Source organism: Hemiscyllium ocellatum, chromosome 9 (assembly GCF_020745735.1).
Source record: "Hemiscyllium ocellatum isolate sHemOce1 chromosome 9, sHemOce1.pat.X.cur, whole genome shotgun sequence".
Lineage (NCBI taxonomy): Eukaryota > Metazoa > Chordata > Chondrichthyes > Orectolobiformes > Hemiscylliidae > Hemiscyllium > Hemiscyllium ocellatum.
In genome coordinates this window covers 86322335-86341606 of record NC_083409.1, presented here as the reverse complement: position 1 = coordinate 86341606, position 19272 = coordinate 86322335, and the positions used below count along the sequence as shown (strand labels likewise).

The 19272-nt window shown below is 41.4% G+C and overlaps 1 protein-coding gene across 1 annotated transcript in view; it reads left to right on the top strand.

The window, feature by feature from the left end:
- The first annotated feature begins 2628 nt into the window (after positions 1-2628).
- The window catches only part of pif1 (PIF1 5'-to-3' DNA helicase homolog (S. cerevisiae)), a 37238-nt gene continuing 20594 nt past the window's right edge, over positions 2629-19272 (top strand). The window contains exons 1-5 of the mRNA XM_060829903.1: positions 2629-2911; positions 12545-13118; positions 15190-15319; positions 15677-15802; positions 18587-18740. Coding sequence (XP_060685886.1) covers positions 12552-13118; positions 15190-15319; positions 15677-15802; positions 18587-18740 — 977 coding nt within the window. The 5' untranslated portion in view covers positions 2629-2911; positions 12545-12551. The remainder of the gene's footprint in view (positions 2912-12544; positions 13119-15189; positions 15320-15676; positions 15803-18586; positions 18741-19272) is intronic.

Here is a 19272-nt window from a genome sequence, read left to right as displayed (position 1 = left end):
AATCACAGATTTTCTTCCATAAGTGATCAGCTTACAACAAATCCACCGCTAAAGGATATTAGTGAATCAGATGGGTTTTACAACTATCAAAGGGTCACCCTTAGTCTAGTTTTTAGTTCCAGACTTTTCTGAATTGAAATTTCACCATCTTCCATGCTCAGATTTGAGCCCATAACCCCAGAATATTAAACAGAGGTTCAGGATTATTAGACCGGTGTCATTACCACTATTCCACCACTTCATCCAACAAAGGTCGAACCAGAGGCAACAAACAGTGCCAATTGCAGCTGAGGTTGGGAGATGACTAAATCCCAGCTTGCTGGAATCTCACTCCCTGTGCTGGAAACTGAAGCTGAAAGAAGAGCTGTGGAAGCCAAGTCACCTCATCAGTAACAGAGCTTCGGATGATCGCAGATCAAAGGCTGAGGGGGTGAAAGCTACCTCCCCTAGGCCTGTTGAAGGTCATAATGAACAGGGTGGAATTCCATGATCCAAATGTGGAATTATGCCAAATGGCATAGATTTTCCACTCCAGCATTATATATGAAATATGTTGTTTCTTTGGTCAACAGAATTCCACGATTTGTAGCTTCTACTTACTGCCACATTGAACATCAGAAACTGTTTCATTCACATTCCATACATGTCAGTTGTACAATCTGTGGCAATGTTGTTGTTATAGGTTTTCATTTTTTTTTCAAATTGTAGTTGGTTGGTAACACTTGTATCTCTGAGTCAGTCAGAAAGGTTGAGTGCAGACTCTGCTGCAGAGTCAGGATAACAACAATTTCAAACTGATTCCAGTGCAATACTGTTTGCAGTTGCTGTCTTTCAAGTAATATGTTAAAGTAAGGCCACATCTACCCTCTTAATTACATGCAAAATACTGCATGACATTATTGCAAAGAATGATTATTCCTGGTGTTGTCAATCTTTATCCTTCAATCAACTTTTGAAAAGAGCTGGTCATTATCGTATGGTGCAGCTTGCCGCATTTTCTACATCAACGGCTATACTTCAGAAGCTGTGGACAATGTGAAGCACTATGTAAATGCAACTTTTACCAGAACTATCTCTGAAAAGTGAGGGGTTAGTGTCATCTGGTGATTGATTGCTTTAATTGCTAATGCATCTTACATTAAAAATGTAAACTATTGCAAAATGCTGTGATTTAATTTAGTTTAGATATTTAAATAGTGAAGCACCTGCTTTTTCACCTTGATCTTGGGGATTGAACAAAAAAGCTCCCTCTGCACATACGTTCTCTCAACAGCAACTTTATTCAGTGGGAGAGTCGGTTACCTAAAATGAAGACGGGAAATCCAGGAAGGGGAGGGAAGTGTCAGAGATGGTCCAGGTGAATTTGTTTATTTAGCACCGTTTATTTATCGTAATTAAAAGTTCCAATCAGGCAGTTTGCAGGAACATTAATTTGTAGGTGCCAGTCCTGAACTGGGGTGTACAAAGTTAAAAATCACACAACACCAGGTTATAGTCCAACAGATTTATTTAGAAACACTAGCTTTCAAAGTGCTGCTCCTTCATCATGTGGTTGTGACAGAGCAGAGTCTGATAGTCAAGTTCGGTACCCATGAGGAAGACCTCAACGGGACCTTGGGTTCATGTCACACTACAATGACCCCACTGCACTACAAAAACACACACACACAGACACTCCTACAGACCCATACACTCACGCAGACTCTCTCTCGTACACTTGCACCCTCTTTACACTCACACACATATACACGTTTGCACACCCCACCCCCAACCGCACACACATACACCCACATGTACACAAACACATACACATAGAAGTTTGTGGGTGAATTTGTACTTTAAGAATTACATTTTATTTTGCTGAAAAACTGCATGAATCCATGTAAGATTCTGCAAATCCTTTTTTTTAAGATTAGAATCCTTCCGAACATTGGGGCATAGACATAAGGCACCTCACACCTTCAATGCATTATCTGGTCCAACCTGGTACCTATTGTTAAAGCTCACTTGAAAATGTAACTTTAAGAAGTTCTTGGATTTACATATGAAAGAACTGAAACCAGCATGCCCATTGTAAAAGATGAGAGACTTTACAATCCAGGTCTTTTTCTATGTATAATTTCAGTTACATCGCAATGTACACTTTTGCTAAAAGTGATCTTTTACTCCACTACCACCTGATGAAGGAGCAGCACTCCAAAAGCTAGTGCTTCCAAATAAACCTGTTGGACTATAACCTGGTGTGTGATTTTTAACTTCGCAGGAACATTACTATTCCCTACAGAAAGTTGGGACAGCCGTTAAAAAAGAAACTGTGAATCTAGAAAACGAAAATAAGTTAGATTCATAAACGCCAACTTGAAACCTGCCTTTCCTCTCAGGTTACCCCCCTCATTCCCTGTCAATTTCCCTTCGCTTCTGTGTCTTGGGCAAAATGTTTCACCCTGTGCCCCGCAAATGTTGCAGCCGAACACCTCGCAGTAACGTCACAATGGAGTTCGACCTCTGACCCAAGCCATCTCCAGTCACCGGGAGTTGATTGGTCAATAATTTAAAGCTCCTTTCTCTGATTGGTGTAATTGACGCCGGCAAATTTGAAAGTTGCAGCGAATGCGGAGAGGGAACGAGCGAATGAATGAACGCGAGCAAAACTCCAGATGCAGCGGGACCAATGCACAGACAGCAAGCTTACACAGGTGTGTGTATCGTGGGAAGGAGAGGGCAAGTATCCTGTCCCAGCCTGGGCCAGCCACAGAGTAAATCCATAAATTCTAAACATCCCGTGAATTGAGCTACAGAGTCAGAAGGACGCAAGATTCGGAAACATCAAACCGATTGCATCCGCAGTCGAACGGTGACTTAAACCTGTTGTAGGGCCAATTCACGTTCTGAGATTGACCCAGATCACTCAGTAAGTAATATAAAGACTTCGGTGTAATTCAACATGTTGTATGCTATGTGTGTAGGCACTTAGAAGTTAAGCCAACCCAAGTACTTTCTGATGGTTTTTTTTGCAATTAGAACTTAAGAAATCATACTGGAGTGGAACATTCAGTCCCTTGAGCACCCTTTGTTTCAGTGACATCATGGTGGATCTCATATTTCAATGCTATTTTCATGCATTCTCACCATAACGCTTGACGTTTTAAATATAGAAATCTATCAATCTCAGTCTTGAACATATTCAAGAATTGAGCCTCCACAGCCCTTTTCTACAGAGAATTATCACCTGTAGGATGAAGAAGTTCATCTTCATCTGTCAGAAATGGCCTGATCCTAATTCTGAGACAATGCACCCTGATACAAGATCATCAGCTGAGGTAACCATCCTTCTGGCATCTACCTTTTCTTTAAAACTCATTCATGGGATGTATGTGTTGCTGATTAGGCCAGCATTTATTGCCTAACCCTAATTGCCATAATTAACAGTCAACCACATTACTGTGGGTCTGGAGACACATTTGGGTCAAACTAGGGAAGAATGGCTGTTTCCTTCCTGAAAGGACAGTGAACATAGAAAATAGGTGCAGGAGTAGGCCATTCAGCCTTTTGGCCTTGCACTACTATTCCTGCTTTCTCTCTTTGATCCCTATAGATGCAACAGCATTATGCAGCTCCCTCTTGAATACATCAAATGAATCAGCCTCAATTCTATGGTAGAAAATTCCACAGGTTCACAATCCCAAGTGAAAAAATTCTTCTTCATCTCAGTCCTGAATGGCTTATCCTTATTCTTGGACTGTAACCTCTAGATCTGGACTTCGCCAATATTAGGAACATTCTTCCTGCGTCTAGCCTATCCAGTCCCATCAAGATTTTGTTTCTATCAGATTCCTCCCTCACTCTTCTAAATGCCAGTGAGTATAAGACCAGTCTTTGTTCATATGTCAGTCCTGCCATTCTGGGAATCAGTCTGGTGAATTTTTGTTGGGCTTCCTCAATAGCAAGAATGTCCTTCTTCAGACTAGGAGACCAGAACTGCCCACAATACTCAAGGTTTGGCTTCACCAAGGCCCTGCATAACAGCAGCAAGACATCTACACCTCCAATCAAGTCCTCCTGCTGTGAAAGCCAGCATGCCATTAGCTTTCCTCACTGCCTGCTTCTCCTGCATGCCAGCCTTCAACAACTGTTCCACCATGGCACCCAGGTCTCGTTGCACCTCACCTTTTCCTAAACTGCCACCATTCAGATCATAATCTGCCTTTCTGTTTTTGCCACCAAAGTGGATAATCTCTCATTTATCTACATTATGCTGCATTTGCCAAGTATGCACTCATGCAGCCAGCATGTCCAAGTCATCCTGCAACCTCTTAGCATCCCCCTCACAGCATACACTGCCACCCAGCTTAGTGTTGTTTGCAAATTTGGAGATATTGCATTCAATTCATTTGTCCAAATCGTTAATGTATATTGTGAACAGCTGGGGTCCCAGCATTGAACCCTTCAGTAACCCACTCATCACAGCCTGCTACTCCGAAAAGGTCCTGTTTATTCCAACTCCATTCTTTCTGTCTGCCAATCAGTTCTCTATTCACGTCAATAAATTGTCATTTGTCAGGAAAATATTTCTGATAATGGTTTCACAGTCACTATTAGACTCTTAGGTCCAGATTTTTATTGCATTCAAATTCCCCTACCTACCATAGCAAGATGCAAACCAGCCTCGATTAATAGTCTACTGACAAACCAGTAGGCCATCTCCTCCCCAGAGACCTTGATGATCCCGTTTGCATTTTAAATAATTGATTGAGATCACCATTTATTCTTCACTACCTGATATGGCAACTGTACCATTCAAGATGGTTACAGAGAGAGGTGAACTCAGCCCGGACAATCACAAAGGCCAACCTCCCATCTATAGAATCCATCTACCAGCCCCGCCATCATTCTCAAAGATCCATCCCACCCTAGCAATGTTTCTCTATAGTCTTATTTCTGACACTCCTTGTGTTAAAGCAGACACACTTTAACCAATCCTTTTATTTCATCACGTGAGAAACCATCCCAATAGATTCACTACATCCTGCCACTGCCCCCCCCTCAGATACGTGGCTCTGATTCCCAAGCCCTTGCCAAACTAGTTTAAACCCTCACAAACCACATGAGCAAATATTCCACGCACGACATTTGTGCCCCTCCAGTTCAGGTCCAACCCGTCCTTCGTGTACAGGTCCCACCTTCCCCCTAAGGCATCCCAATGGCCTAGGTATCTGAAGCCTTCCCTCCTGCATCAGCCTCACAGCCAGGTGTTAAGCTACATTTGCTGACCATTCCTCACCTCGCCTCACTGTCTCGTGGCACCGGTAGCAAACCCAAGATCACTACTCTACTCGTCCTGCTCTTCAGCTTCCAACCTAGCTCTCTGTAGTCACTTTTCAGATCCTCAATCCCTTTCTTGGCTATATCATTAGTGCCAAGATGCACCACGATCTCTAGCTGCTCACCGTCCCCCTTCAGAATTCTGTAAACCAGATTGGCGACATCCCGGACACTGGCACCGGGGAGGCAACATACCTTCCCAGAATCCCGTTCCTGACCACAAAATCTCCTGTCAATCCGTGTAACTATTGAGTCCCCTACCACTAGCACATTTTTATTTTCTCCCCTCCCCCCAACCCCACCCCCCCCTTCTCTTTTGAGCCACAGTGCCAGGCTCAGTGCCAGAGACCTGACAAATATGGCTTCCACCTGGTAGGCCATTCCCCACCAGCAGTATCCAAAATGGTATGCTTATTGCTGAGGGGAATGGCAGCAGTAGGACCCTGCCCAATCTGTTAGTTCCCTTTCCTCGTCCTGACTGTAACCCAGGTGTCCTTATCTTGTGTCTGAGGAGTGACCACCTCCCTGTACATCCTCTCAATTTCTCCTTCAGCCTACTGGATGATTCGTAGTTCATCCAGCTCCAGTTCCCTAACTTGGTTTTCGAGGAGATGAGTTGGGTGCACTACCCGCAGAGGTGGTTGTCCATGCTGACCGGATAGCCCAACAGCATCTAGTCCCCCCTGCCAGCACCCAGCCCATGTGACTTGAGAGAAATCAGGAGGGCAAAATTGGGACATGAGATAATTTTGGCAAATAGAATTAAGGAGAATCCAAAGAGTTTGCAAATACATTAAGGACAAAATGGTAACTAGGGAGAGAATAGGGCCCCTCAAAGATCAGCAAGGCGGCCTTTCTGTGAAGCCGTAGGAGATGGAGCAGATACCGAATGAGTATTTTGCATCAGTTTTAATGTGGAAAAGGATATGGAAGATATAGAATGGAGGGAAATAGATGGTGACATCTTGAAAAATGTCCATTTTACAGAGGGGGAAGTGATGGATATCTTGAAACGCAGAAAAATGGATAAATCCCCAAGACCTGAGAAACATAGAAACATAGAAAAAATACAGCGCAGTATAGGCCCTTTGGCCCTCGATGTTGCGCCAATCCAAGCCCACCTAACCTACACTAGTCCACTATCCTCCATATGCCTATCCAATGCCCATTTAAATGCCCATAAAAAGGGAGAGTCCACCACTGCTACTGGCAGGGCATTCCATGAACTCTCAACTCGCTGAGTAAAGAATCTACCCCTAACATCTGTCCTATACATACCACCCCTTTATTTAAAGCTATGCCCCCTCGTAATAGCTGACTCCATGCGTGGAAAAGAACTCTGTGGGAAGCTAGGGAAGTGGTTGCTGGGCCTCTTACTGAGATATTTGTATCATCGATAGTCACAGGTGAGATGCCAGAGACCTGGAGGTTGGCTAACATGGTGCCACTGTTTAAGAAAGGTGGTAAGGACAATCCAGGGAACTATAGACCAATGAGCCTGATGTTGGTGGTGGGCAAGTTGTTGGAGGGAATCCTGAGGGGCAGGATGTTTATGTATTTGGAAAGGAAAGGACTGATTATGGATAGTCTACCTGGTTTTATGTGTGGAAAGTCATGTCCCATAAACATGATTGAGTTTTTTGAAGAACTAACAAAGAGGATTGATGACGGCAGAGCGGTAGATGTGATCTGCATGGACTTCAGTAAGGCGTTCAACAAGGTTCCCCATGAGACACTAGTGAGCAAGGTTAGATCTCACGGAATACAGGAGGAATTCACAATTTGGATACAGAACTGACTCGAAGGTAGAAGACAGAGGGTGGTGGTGGTGGGTTGTTTTTCAGCCTGGAGGCCTGTGACCAGTGGAGTGCCACAAGGATCAGTGATGGGTCCACTACTTTTCATCATTTATATAAATGATTTGGATGGGAGCGTAAGAGATATAGTTAGTAAGTTTGCAGATGACACCGAATTTGGAGATGTAGCGGACAGCAAAGAAGGTTACCTTCGATTTATAACAGGATCTTGATCAGATGGGCCAGTGGGCTGAGAAGTGGCTGATAGAGTTTAATCCAGATAAATGTACATGCTGCATTTTGGGAAAGCAAATCTTAGCAGGACTTATACCCTTAATGGTAAGGTTCTGGGGAGTGTTACTGAAGAAAGAGACCTTGGAGTGCAGGTTCATAGCTCCTTGAAAGTGGAGTCGCAGGTAGATAGGACAGTGAAGAAGGTGTTTGGTATGCTTCCCTTTATTGGTCAGAGTATTGAGTACAGGAGTTGGAAAGTCTTGCTGCGGCTGTACAGGACATTGGTTAGGCCACTGTTGGAATATTGTGTGCAATTCTGGTCTCCATCCTATCGTAAAGATGTTGTGAAACTTGAAAGGGTTCAGAAAAGATTTACAGGAATGTTGCCACGATTGGAGGATTTGTGCTATAAAGAGAGGTTGATTAGGCTGGGGTTATTTTCCCTGGAGCGTCAGAGGCTGAGGAGTGACTTCAAAGAGGTTTATAAAGTCATGAGAGGCATGGATAGGATAAATAGACAAAGTCTTTTCCCTGGGGTGGGGGAGTCCAGAACTAGAGGGCATAAGTTTAGGGTGAGAGGGGAAAGTTATAGAAGAGACCTAAGAGTCAACTGTTTCACGCAGAGGGTGGTACGTGTATGGAATGAGCTGCCAGAGGAAGTGATAGAGGTTAGTACATTTGCAACATTAAAAAGGCATCTGGATGGGTATATGAATAGGAAGGGTTTGGAGGGATATGGGCCAGGTGCTGGCAGGTGGGACTAGATTGGGCTGGAATATCTGGTCGGCATGGATAAGTTGGACCGAAGGGTCTGTTTCCGTACTGTACATCACTATGACTCTAACATCGGGGAGAAGGTGCAGAAGCCTGAACACATGCACCAGCTGGTTTCGAAACAGTTTCTACCCTACTGTTGTTAGAATACTGAATGAACTCACAAACTCTTAACATTCGCCTGTACCTGTGTTTTTGTTTTTGCTGCTGTTTACCTATTATTTACTGATCTGCGCTATTTTAGTCTGATCTGCCCATATTGCTCGCAAGACCAAGCTTTTCTCTGTGCCTCGGTAGACGTGATAATAAATTCAATTCAGTTCAAAAATTCAGAGAATATAGGTCCAGTCCATTCAATCTTTCCCTATAGGATAATCCCTCCAGCTCAAAGATAAGTGAGCCTTCATTGCACTCCCTCCATCGCAAATATATCTTCTTTTGGAAAGGAAACCAAAGCTGTACAAAATGTGGTCTCACTAAGGCTCTACATAATTGCAATAAGATATTGTTACACATATACTCAAATCCTCTTTTAATACAGGGGCAACATACGATTTGGCTGCTTTAATTGTTTACTGTAGTTGCAAGTTAATGCTCAGTAGCTCATTAACAAGGACACTTAAGCATCTTAGAAATGTAACACTTCACATTTTCTCACTATGTAATAAATACTCTGTATTTATATTTTCCTACCAAAATTGATAACCATGCATTTGCCTACTCAGCCTAAAACTCTTTGAAGTGTCTTTGCATCCTCCTCATGGTTCATGCTCACAGATGTGGTTGACCTGGATTTCTATGTGGAACCTGAGAGCACCCACAATTACAGGCATAACATGTCAACTGGCCTGCAGTCTTAACTAAATAAATGCATTCAAGTGTATAGTTAAATTGTTGTTCCTCTCTTTGCCTGACTCCTGCTTTCATATTCTATGAAGCTCAAGCAATCCTCAGGTGGCACTGAGAAACCTATATTTATAGATATTTTTAATCAACCTGTTCAGAGTTATGTGCACCTCTGGAGCAGATGGGACTTGAACCTGGCCCAGTGGAAGGGGCACTACCACTGCAGCAGAAGAGTCTTTTACCTAGATTTATATTCTTTTTTGATAAGCTGTCAGTTAGAAGTGTTAAGGTAGTTAGCTTGTTAGCAAACCTAATAGCTACAGTTTCTCTGAGCATTTCTTTTATCCGTCAAATCTGGAAACTACTGAACACTTCTATATAGTAACTTGCTTCTTTTATCGGTAATCTTTAAGTTAGATTAGATTACTTAGTGTGGAAACAGGCCCTTCGGCCTAACGAGTCCACACCAACCCGCCGAAGCGCAACCCACCCAGACCCATTCCCCTACATTTACCCCTTCACCCAACACTACAGGCAATTTAGCATGGCCAATTCACCTAACCTGCTCATTTTTGCTAAATGTAAGCAACATTAGACTTTACTGAGTGATTATTTTTTAAGAACAGTTTCATTAAGCTAACCCCTAGTTTCACACTCTGCAGTTATGCTGCATTTACTGGTTTGACCATGACAGTTGGATATACCAGGGTTGCTCTATCTCCTTTACTTATCACAATTCCTTTTGCCATAATCATTACTGCCTTATGCCCCAGAGTCATTGAGATCTACAGAAAAAGGCCCCTTGGCCCCTCATGTTCAAGCCAGTCAAAAACAAGCATCTAACTGTTTTCCTCTCATTTTTCAGCAATTGCCCTGTATGCCTTAGCATTGCAACTGCATATCTAAATATTCACCCTCTCACAACCCATACTTGCTCCACTCGTCACCTAAAACATGTAACATCTCTGACTTTTGCCCATTCTGACAAAAGGTCAAGGACTTTACAAAGTTAGCTTGATTTCCTTTAGCACAGATGCTACCTGACCTGCTAAGTATTTCCACTATGTTCTGTTTCTTTCATCAAGATTTTTTTATTGTTATTCAACGGTTTTAAACTTTCTTAAGAAACAAAAAGTTCTGAATCTCAGCATCTACAGATAATGGAAGTATGATATGAAGTAGATATAATTACTTATTGGAACATGCGCACGTCATATCTTCCCAAATTGCTTGATTATGAGGGAAAGCTGGCAATTCTAATTTGTAACAAATGTCTGGTCTTATGAAGGAAATTACGGTATCGTACTTGCTTGAAATGCAGCTTCTAGGTACGGTTTCCTGTAGATGCCAGAAATAATAGCACCAGTAAATGAAAGCTTGGAGGAAATATTTAAACAATGATCCTTGTTTGCTCCGGCACTTTTTATGTTCTGTCCTTGCCTGTTGTCAATTCCTAAAAACCCCATGCACTGGCCAAGAAACTTACAGGAAAGAGTGATAAATTACTTCTGAAAGAAGCAGGAAATACACAAGAGGCCAGTCAGCGGTGAGAACACACAGGTTTGAATTTTGTACCAACTTTCTTTAGAGCAAGAACCTTCAAATGAAGGGTTCACACTCCAAATATAAACTTGTCCATTTATTTTAATGGAATTCTAACTTTTGTATTACATTAAAAGGTTGGTTTTCATTTGCAGTTTTTACTCAGGCAAAATTGATTCTGGAGTGTCAAGTGAAATTTAATTGAATGTCAATGCTGTTGACTGCAATGAATAGACTGAAATGTAATGGGCAATCAGCAGCTCAGTTGGCTGGATCCTTGTTTGCAAAGCTGAGTGGTGAAAGCAAAGGCTTTGCCTGGCGACCCCCCAGAATAAACTCGCCATCCGTCACTTCTCTGTAATGAGCGCTCTGCCCGGCACTGTAGCAACTTTCATTTTTGAGGCATTACTTGCCTCCAGGAGTGGATATGAATGATCCAATGGTACTACAGACTGTCCTGATATAATGCAAAAGTTGTATTCCCGTGCAATCCCATGTTTTAAGAAAATTGCAGCACCATTTAAACCAATGGAACCAGAATCAGGTTATAGCCAATACAGGTAAGGAAAGTTTGCATTCTACAAATAATAGCCTCAATTCTTCAATTGTTTATAGACAATTCACGTTATGAAGAAATGCACGTTATCACAGAACCAACTGTATTTCTAAGATGTGATCAATTTTGCTCCCTCACCAACATCACAAAAAATATTATTTGGTCATTCTCACATACCCCTTTATCAGAGTCAACCACTCTCATCTCTCACTCTCTCTGATTTTCATCACTGAATACACTTAAAAAGGACTTGATTTAGGTGTAAAGTGCCTTGAGACATCCCAAAACTATGACAGGTACCTGTATAATAACATATAACGTGCAGGATTTTGGTTGAAATCTTCTGTTCTACTATCTGATGTACTTATATAAGGTATGATTTGTCTCGCTAGTATGCAAAACAATACTTTTCACTGTATCTTGGCACATGTGAATAACAAATCAAATCAATTCAAACCAAAGATTGGCTTCAAAACATGATTGCAAGTCAAATGTATTTCTCTATATGGATGGAAGACATTAACTCCCTGCACAACCCAGTCTGTGCCTCTGCCAAGCATCCGTAAAATAGAATTCTATCTGATTTTTTTTTCACTGTTTGGTGTAACTTTGCTATCTTTTCCATCTTATATGAAATTAAGAATCACACAACACCAGGTTATAGATGAAGGGCTTTTGCCCAAAACGTCGATTTTCCTGCTCCTCTGATGCTGCCTGACCTGCTGTGCTTTTCCAGCAACACTCTAATCTAGACTCTGGTTTCCAGCATCTGCAGTCCTTGTTTTTAACACCAGGTTACAGTCTGACCGGTTTATTTGAAAGTACAAGCTTTTGTAGCTCTGCTCCTTCGTCAGGTAGCTAGTAGAGTAGGATCATAGGACACAGAATTTACAGCAAAAGATTACAGCATCATACATTGATGTGGTATATTGATCAAACCTAGATTGCTGTTTAGCCTTTCATCTTTCAGAATGAGTTGCAGATTTCAATTCATTAATGTGTAAATTATAGAACTTCTTTCAAGTCACATTCCCGAGATAAAATAGAAGGTTTTATAAAACCTTAAGCTATCTCTGGAATGTGACTTGAAATAAATTCTGGGATTTACAAATTAGTCAACCAAAACCTGCAATCAATTATAAAAGATGAAAGACTTAGCAACAATTTAGGTTTGTTCAATATATTGCATAAATGTATGAATCTATGATCTTTTGCTATAAATTCTGCATCCTATGATCCTACTCCACTAGCTACCTGATGAAGGAGCAGTGCTCCGAAAGCTTGCACAAACCTGTTAGACTATGACCTAGTGTTGTGTGAATTTTAACTTTGTCCATCCCAGGCCAACACTGGCACCTTTACACCTTTTATGAAAATTAGTTAGAAATCCTTTAAGCTGTCAACATGTGATACAATAATACATCCTGTAACCAGTATTACTTTAAAATTCTACACTACTTGTTTTTACTTGTAGGAGGAGAATGCTGTCTGCCTCTTCAGGAGCTGAGGTCCAGTGCAACATTACAATTGAATACCTCAACCCAGCTGGCCAGGCGATCAAGCGCAAAACAATTCGCAATGCCATTGTCACCCTCGGGCGCAATGAATTCCGTGACATCCTTCTCCGGGTACACGATGGCAAGCTGTCTCAAAGCTTTGTCCTACGTGAAATCCAACTTTTCACGCAGTTTATTCGGGATGGAAAGAGTTCCATCAAACTGATTCCTGATAATATTCAGATCCTAGTTTCGAACTGTCCACCAGATAACCTTAAAGTACTCTTTAAAACTCTTTCCGTAAAATATGCTGCAGATAAGAAGGCCAGCAAACCAGTCAGTGAGCGAACCCGGCTGCTGTCCACCCTCCCAAGGACGTTTGATACAATCAGCCCAGTACAAGCACAGGACGTGGAAAGGGCTAATGGGCTTAAATCACACAGAACTGTGCAAACACCAATTTCAACCAAGGGGCTGAAGAATCAAATAAACAACATTGGGCCAAGCAGAAACATAAAACGACCCCGGAGCATCTCATCAGAAAACTGTCTGGTATGTAATCTGTTCCCAAGATGCTTTATTTAATGCTGGTCTCAATGTGGCTTTCAATAATGATGTGGCAAGGTAGGTTTGATATACCAGATTGTGGAGAAGGCGGTGTTGGATTGCATTGGTCAAAGTTTAAAAATCACACAACCTCCGGTTATTACCCAACAGTATATGGAAGTACAAGCTTTCGGAGCACTGCTCCTTTATAAAACCTTAAGTTATCTCAGGAATTTGACTTGAAAGAAGTTCTGGGATTTACATATTAATGAATTGAAATTGATGAAAGACTTAATAGCAATCTAGATTTGTTCAATATATGGTATCAGTTGCATGATACAATGATCTTGTGCAATAAATTCTGTGCCTTACGGTCATGCTCCATTAGCTACATGATGAAGGAGCAGCGTTCCAAAAGCTAGTACGTCCAAATAAACCTGTTGGACTAGAACCTGGTGTTGTGTAATTTTTAACTTAATGATTCACACAGAGTTAGGAGCTACTTCTGAAATCCTATTGAACTCGAGATGTTAACTCTGTTTCTCTCTACCCAAATGTCAGCAGACTTGGTGAGTTCCCCTAGCACTTTGTTTTTATTTCAGATTTCCAAAATCCAAAGTTTAAATTAAATTTTTTATATGGACTATATATGCCTGGCGTAGTTCCTGAGGTGCTGGCATGAAGGTCAAAAAAGGCACCAACCAAGAAAAAAGATGCTTCTTTCAGTGAGAAAAATTTATGGGATGGTTTTCCCTACTTGCCTTCTGCATCTGGCCTCCTGACAACTGTGAATCAGGCGGTATTGACTGGGGCTTGCAAGCATCTTTTTTCCTTAATTCTTGGCCAAGGAACTCTGTGAACAGTTTCACAAGGTTCGTCTGAAATATTTATTATGTAATCCTGCATATAAAGGAAAGAAGGCTGAGCAGCCCTCATATAGCAAAGAAATGGGCAGCACGGTGGCTCAGTGGTTAACACTAAAGTCTCACAGTGCCAGGGACCCAGGTTTAATTCCACCCTTGAGTGATCTGTGTGGAGTTTGCACACTCTCCCTATGTCTGCGAGGCTTTCCTCCAGGTGCTCTGATTTCCTCCCACAGTCCAGAAATGTGCAGGTTAGGTGGATTGGTCATGCTAAATTGCCCACAGTGTCCAGGGATGTGCAGGCTTGGTGGGTTAGCCATGGATGGGGTGGGTCTGGGTAGGATGCTTTTTGGATGTAAGTTTGCTCGCTGGGCTGGACGATTCGTTTTCAGAAGTTTCATCACCATACTATGTAACATCAATGAGCCGTCGGTGAAGCACTGGTGATGGTAACCTGCTTTCTATTTGTGTTTAGCTTTACTCGGTTGGTGATGTCATTTGTTGTGGTGATATCATTTGCTGTTTTTTTTTCAGGGGGTGGTAAATGGGATCTACGTCGACGTGTTTGTTGATAGAGTTCTGGTTGGAATGCCATGCTTCTAGGAATTCTTGTGCATGTCTCTGTTTGACTTGTCCTAGGATGAATGTGTTGTCCCAGTCGAAGTGGTGTCCTTCCTCATCTATATGTAAAGATACTAGTAAGAGTGGATCATGTCTTTTTGTATGCTCATTGGAGGGGCAGTATGGACTCAATGGCTGAATGGTTTGCTTTAAAAAAAATCTATAACTTGAGGCTACAAACTTTTTTGTCTTGGATTGTTGTGTGAAGTTTGTGAATACTGCTATCCTATCTGATAACCTTTGGATTCTGGGTTTGACTTTGGCTCAGATGAGAATGCTCATCTCTTTATTAGAATTCAGGGTCTGGAGTGAAATGAGAATGTTCACCCATGTTCTGGCCTCAGTTAAAGTCAGAAGAGGCTGGATTGGAGGTGGCTGAGGTCAGGATTCTGATTTCTTTTCATTTATTACTTTCACCTCCCAACTGCCTAAACCCACTGCATTCCTCTTTTTAAAAAACCCACAAAGTTCTTACTCCTGGACCATCTATTGTAAAGTGAGTAATGAGGAAGGTGGAGGGACTGAGAGTGAATTTGGGATGATTTGGAAAATTTAAAGTTTTTTTTTAATGTTTGTGAATTGCCCTTCTGCAGGTCACTGAGCTAAAGTCTGTTAAAAAGCCCACGTTGTCAATGCCAAGTGGACGGAAGCTCACAAAGGAACAGTCACAAATCCTTAGCATGATCCTAAAAGGAAAGAACGTCTTCTTCACTGGAAGTGCTGGTAATTTGGTGATATTCATTATGCTTCAGGAGGAAGATTGTAGGGACATTTCCTATTTCAAAAATACAATACAAGCTCAACACATAAACATTAAATGCAAGGTGATTCAAACTATTGTACAATGACAAACCAAAATGTTTGCTTGGATCTCTGAGTCCACGTAAGTGGCAAATCGAGACAGATCAGAATATACTGGAAATGACACCAATCCAGCATAACCAATCCCTACTATCTACTAGTGTGATTTACAATTCCTAAAGAAATTTAGGGTGGCACAGTGGTTAGCACAGCTGTCTCACGGCGCAGAGTCCTGGGTACATTCCCAACCACTCACTCTCTTTCTGATTTTACTTCAAGGAACTGGAAAATCATTTTTACTGAAGAGAATTGTGGGAGCATTGCCGCCAAAAAGTACTTATGCAACAGCGAGTACTGGAGTGGCTGCCTGTCACATTGGTGGAACAACTCTCCATGCATTTGCAGGTCAGTTGTATGCTATAGTAGCTATAATAAGCTCTGTAGTAAGCTATCCAATACTAGGAATGAGAAGAGCTGAGAGGGTGGGGGAGTCCAAAACTAGAGGGCACAGGTTTAAGTGAGAGGGCAAAGATTGAAAAAGTCCCTGAGGGGCAACGTTGTCATGCAGAGGATGGTCCGTGTATGGAATGAGCTGCCAGAGGAAGTGAGAGAGGCGGGTACGATTGCAACATTTAAAAGGCATCTGGATGGGTTTATAAATTGAAAGGGTTTAGAGGGATGTGGGCCAATTGCTAGCAGTTGGAACTAGGTCAGATTGGGATGTCTGTTCGACAAGGACAAATTGGACAGAAAGTTTTGTTTCCATACTATATGACTCTATAACTACCCCCATGAGTAAAATCAAACTGCACTTCACAAATAAATGCACACAGTAGAGTGCAAAACATAACCTTACCTCTCAACAAGCTGATATCCCATCAAACCAATTATGAAATGCTTTTGAACTATTTCAAATGACCAGCTACTATATGGATTTCTCTTGAACTCCAAGATTCAGAACATAGAACATAGAACATAGAAAGATACAGCGCAGTACAGGCCCTTCGGCCCTCAATGTTGCGCCAACCGAATCCTACCTAACCTACACTAGCCCAATAACTTCCAAATGCCTATCCAATGCCTGCTTAAATGACCATAAAGAAGGAGAGTTCACCACTGCTACTGGCAGGGCATTCCATGAACTCACAACCCGCTGTGTAAAGAATCTACCCCTAACATCTGTCCTACACCTACCACCCCTTAATTTAAAGCTGTGTCCCCTAGTAACACCTGACTCCATTAGCGGTAAAAGGTTCTCAGTGTCGACCCTATCTAAACCCCTAATCATCTTATACACCTCTATCAAATCTCCCCTAAACCTTCTCTTCTCCAATGAGAACAGCCCCAAGTGCCTCAGCCTTTCCTCATAAGATTTTCCTACCATTCCAGGCAACATCCTGGTAAACCTCCTCTGCACTCGTTCCAATGCCTCCACATCCTTCCTATAGTATGGCGACCAAAACTGCACACAATACTCCAGATGAGGCCGCACCAGAGTCTTATACAACTGCAACATGACCTCAGGACTCCGGAACTCAATTCCTCTACCAATAAAGCCCAGTACACCATATGCCTTCCTCACAGCACTATTTACCTGGGTGGCAACTTTCAGAGATCTGTGTACATAGACACCAAGATCCCTCTGCTCATCCACACTACCAAGTAGCCTACCATTAGCCCAGTAATCCATCTTCTTGTTACTCCTACCAAAGTGAATGACTTCACACTTAGCTACATTGAATTCCATTTGCCACATTTCTGCCCAGCTCTGCAACTTATCTATATCCCGCTGTAACCTACCACTTCCTTCCTCACTATCCACAACTCCACCGACTTTTGTGTCATCCGCAGACTTGCTTACCCAGCTTTCAAGCCCTTCCTCTAGATCATTTATAAAGATAACAAAAAGCAATGGTCCCAAAACAGATCCTTGTGGTACACCGCTAGTAACTGCACTCCAAGATGAACATAGTCCATCAACTACTACCCTCTGTCTCCTTCCAGCCAGCCAATTCCTAATCCAAACCTCTAATGTATCCTCAATGCCATACCTCCGTAGAATGAGACTATTCATCCCATTAAGTCTGCACTAGCCTGTGCTGGAACATTCCAACACATATATGGTTCTCTTCCCATTGCCTCAAAGATCACCCATATTTCGCTTGAAAGAAAGCTTTGATGGTTTCGTCATAATGATTTGAAACTCCAGATAGAATTCAAAGGTGAAATGTAATGTTTATGGCATATCCTAAGTTAATACAATCAACTCCCTGGGTATCTATTATTATTGTCCACATTGTTAAGCACCTCATTCCACTCCACAAATGGTTGGACAAATTACATCAAGACCGTCTGAGGAAAATAAAGGATTGCTGAGGGGGTTAAAAGGGAACATTTTGTTTTTTTCTAAGCTATAATTTAGGTAATAGCTGATTTAAGGAAACTGGATTAAATATGCACACCAACAAATCTCTCAAATTCACACCGCTCAATTTGCTTCTATTTGTTGATGATATATCTTCTCTCTTTGCACAGTTGTAGAAATTACTGTGTTATTAAACCAGTTTATCAGTGGCACTGTTTGAGTAGAGAATATCATTCACAGCTCTTGATTTCCTGGTTCTGTGGGTCTAGCTGGTTAGGCATTTGATTTTACGTTGATTATTGGTTACAAATAATGCTTTGAGCTAGTCATTTTTATGGACTCAAGCTTTTTAGGAGCAGGTTGAGAAAACTTTTATTTGTAATGGAAGAACAGCAAAATAACAAACACTTCCTAATTCTAGCTCATTATGACATTTTATTAGTCCATCAAATAAGCATACAAAAGGTCATAAAGAGCGTGTTATTTTGAGCTTACGATGTGGAAAATCTTCAAGGTAATAGACCTTGGAGAAATATCAAAGGGAATTTCCTCACTGTCAAAGCTCAATTATAAATGGTCATTTACAAATGGACAATTGCTTTCTGTAGAGATTTAGCCTGATCTGCTGAATATTTCCAGCATTTTCAGTTTTAACTTCTGACTGTTACTACAAGAAATAATTGAAAGTTGCAAATGATTGAGATACTGCCATACAAGGGTGAATGCTCTAAGATTTTTGAAACAGTTAAAGGACAAAAATGCATAGATTTAGATTTATTCTCTCCCTAAAATGGGTTAAAATTTTATATTTATTTTGTCATCAGGAATTGGTTCAGGAAAAGCTCCCTTACACCAATGTGTAGAACTTGCTCAGAGACCTGGGATTAAAAAACACTGGCAAAACTGCAGACACCTTATCATAGATGAAATCTCCATGGTAGAAGGAGAATTCTTTGACAAGCTTGAAGCAGTGGCCAGGTATGTCACATGAGCTGCAAGACCACTGTAAAATCTAGTTTCTTCTTTTTTCCAACCTTAAAAACAAAGTCGCTTTTATTTATGTCCTTTTAATACAATCACATATTGTAGTACCGTTACTGCACCAACTAAGACAACATACTGTTCACAGTTGTATTAGACATTACACACTGTCAATTGTGACCACCTTCCTTATTGTGTATAATAGCGCAAGACATCTCATTTATATGTCCATTGGACATAGGTTAGTAATGTTCCAGATTGTACACTTTGCTATCTTTCTGATATTTATCACCGCATGTATCTTATTAAATGTGCAATTTGTTTCCAATTACCATTCCCTAAATGTTTTTTTTCTGATAACCCTGTACTCATGAATCTGTTAATGCTGTAGTGGGTTCTGAAAGTATAACACTGTTAACAAGCTGAAAATGCTTATGGTTTCCCAGTTTGTTTTCTGTCAATGTATCACAAAGGAGATGATATTTATCTATGTTTAGATGAGCATCCTAAAATGGTACACTTTGGCACA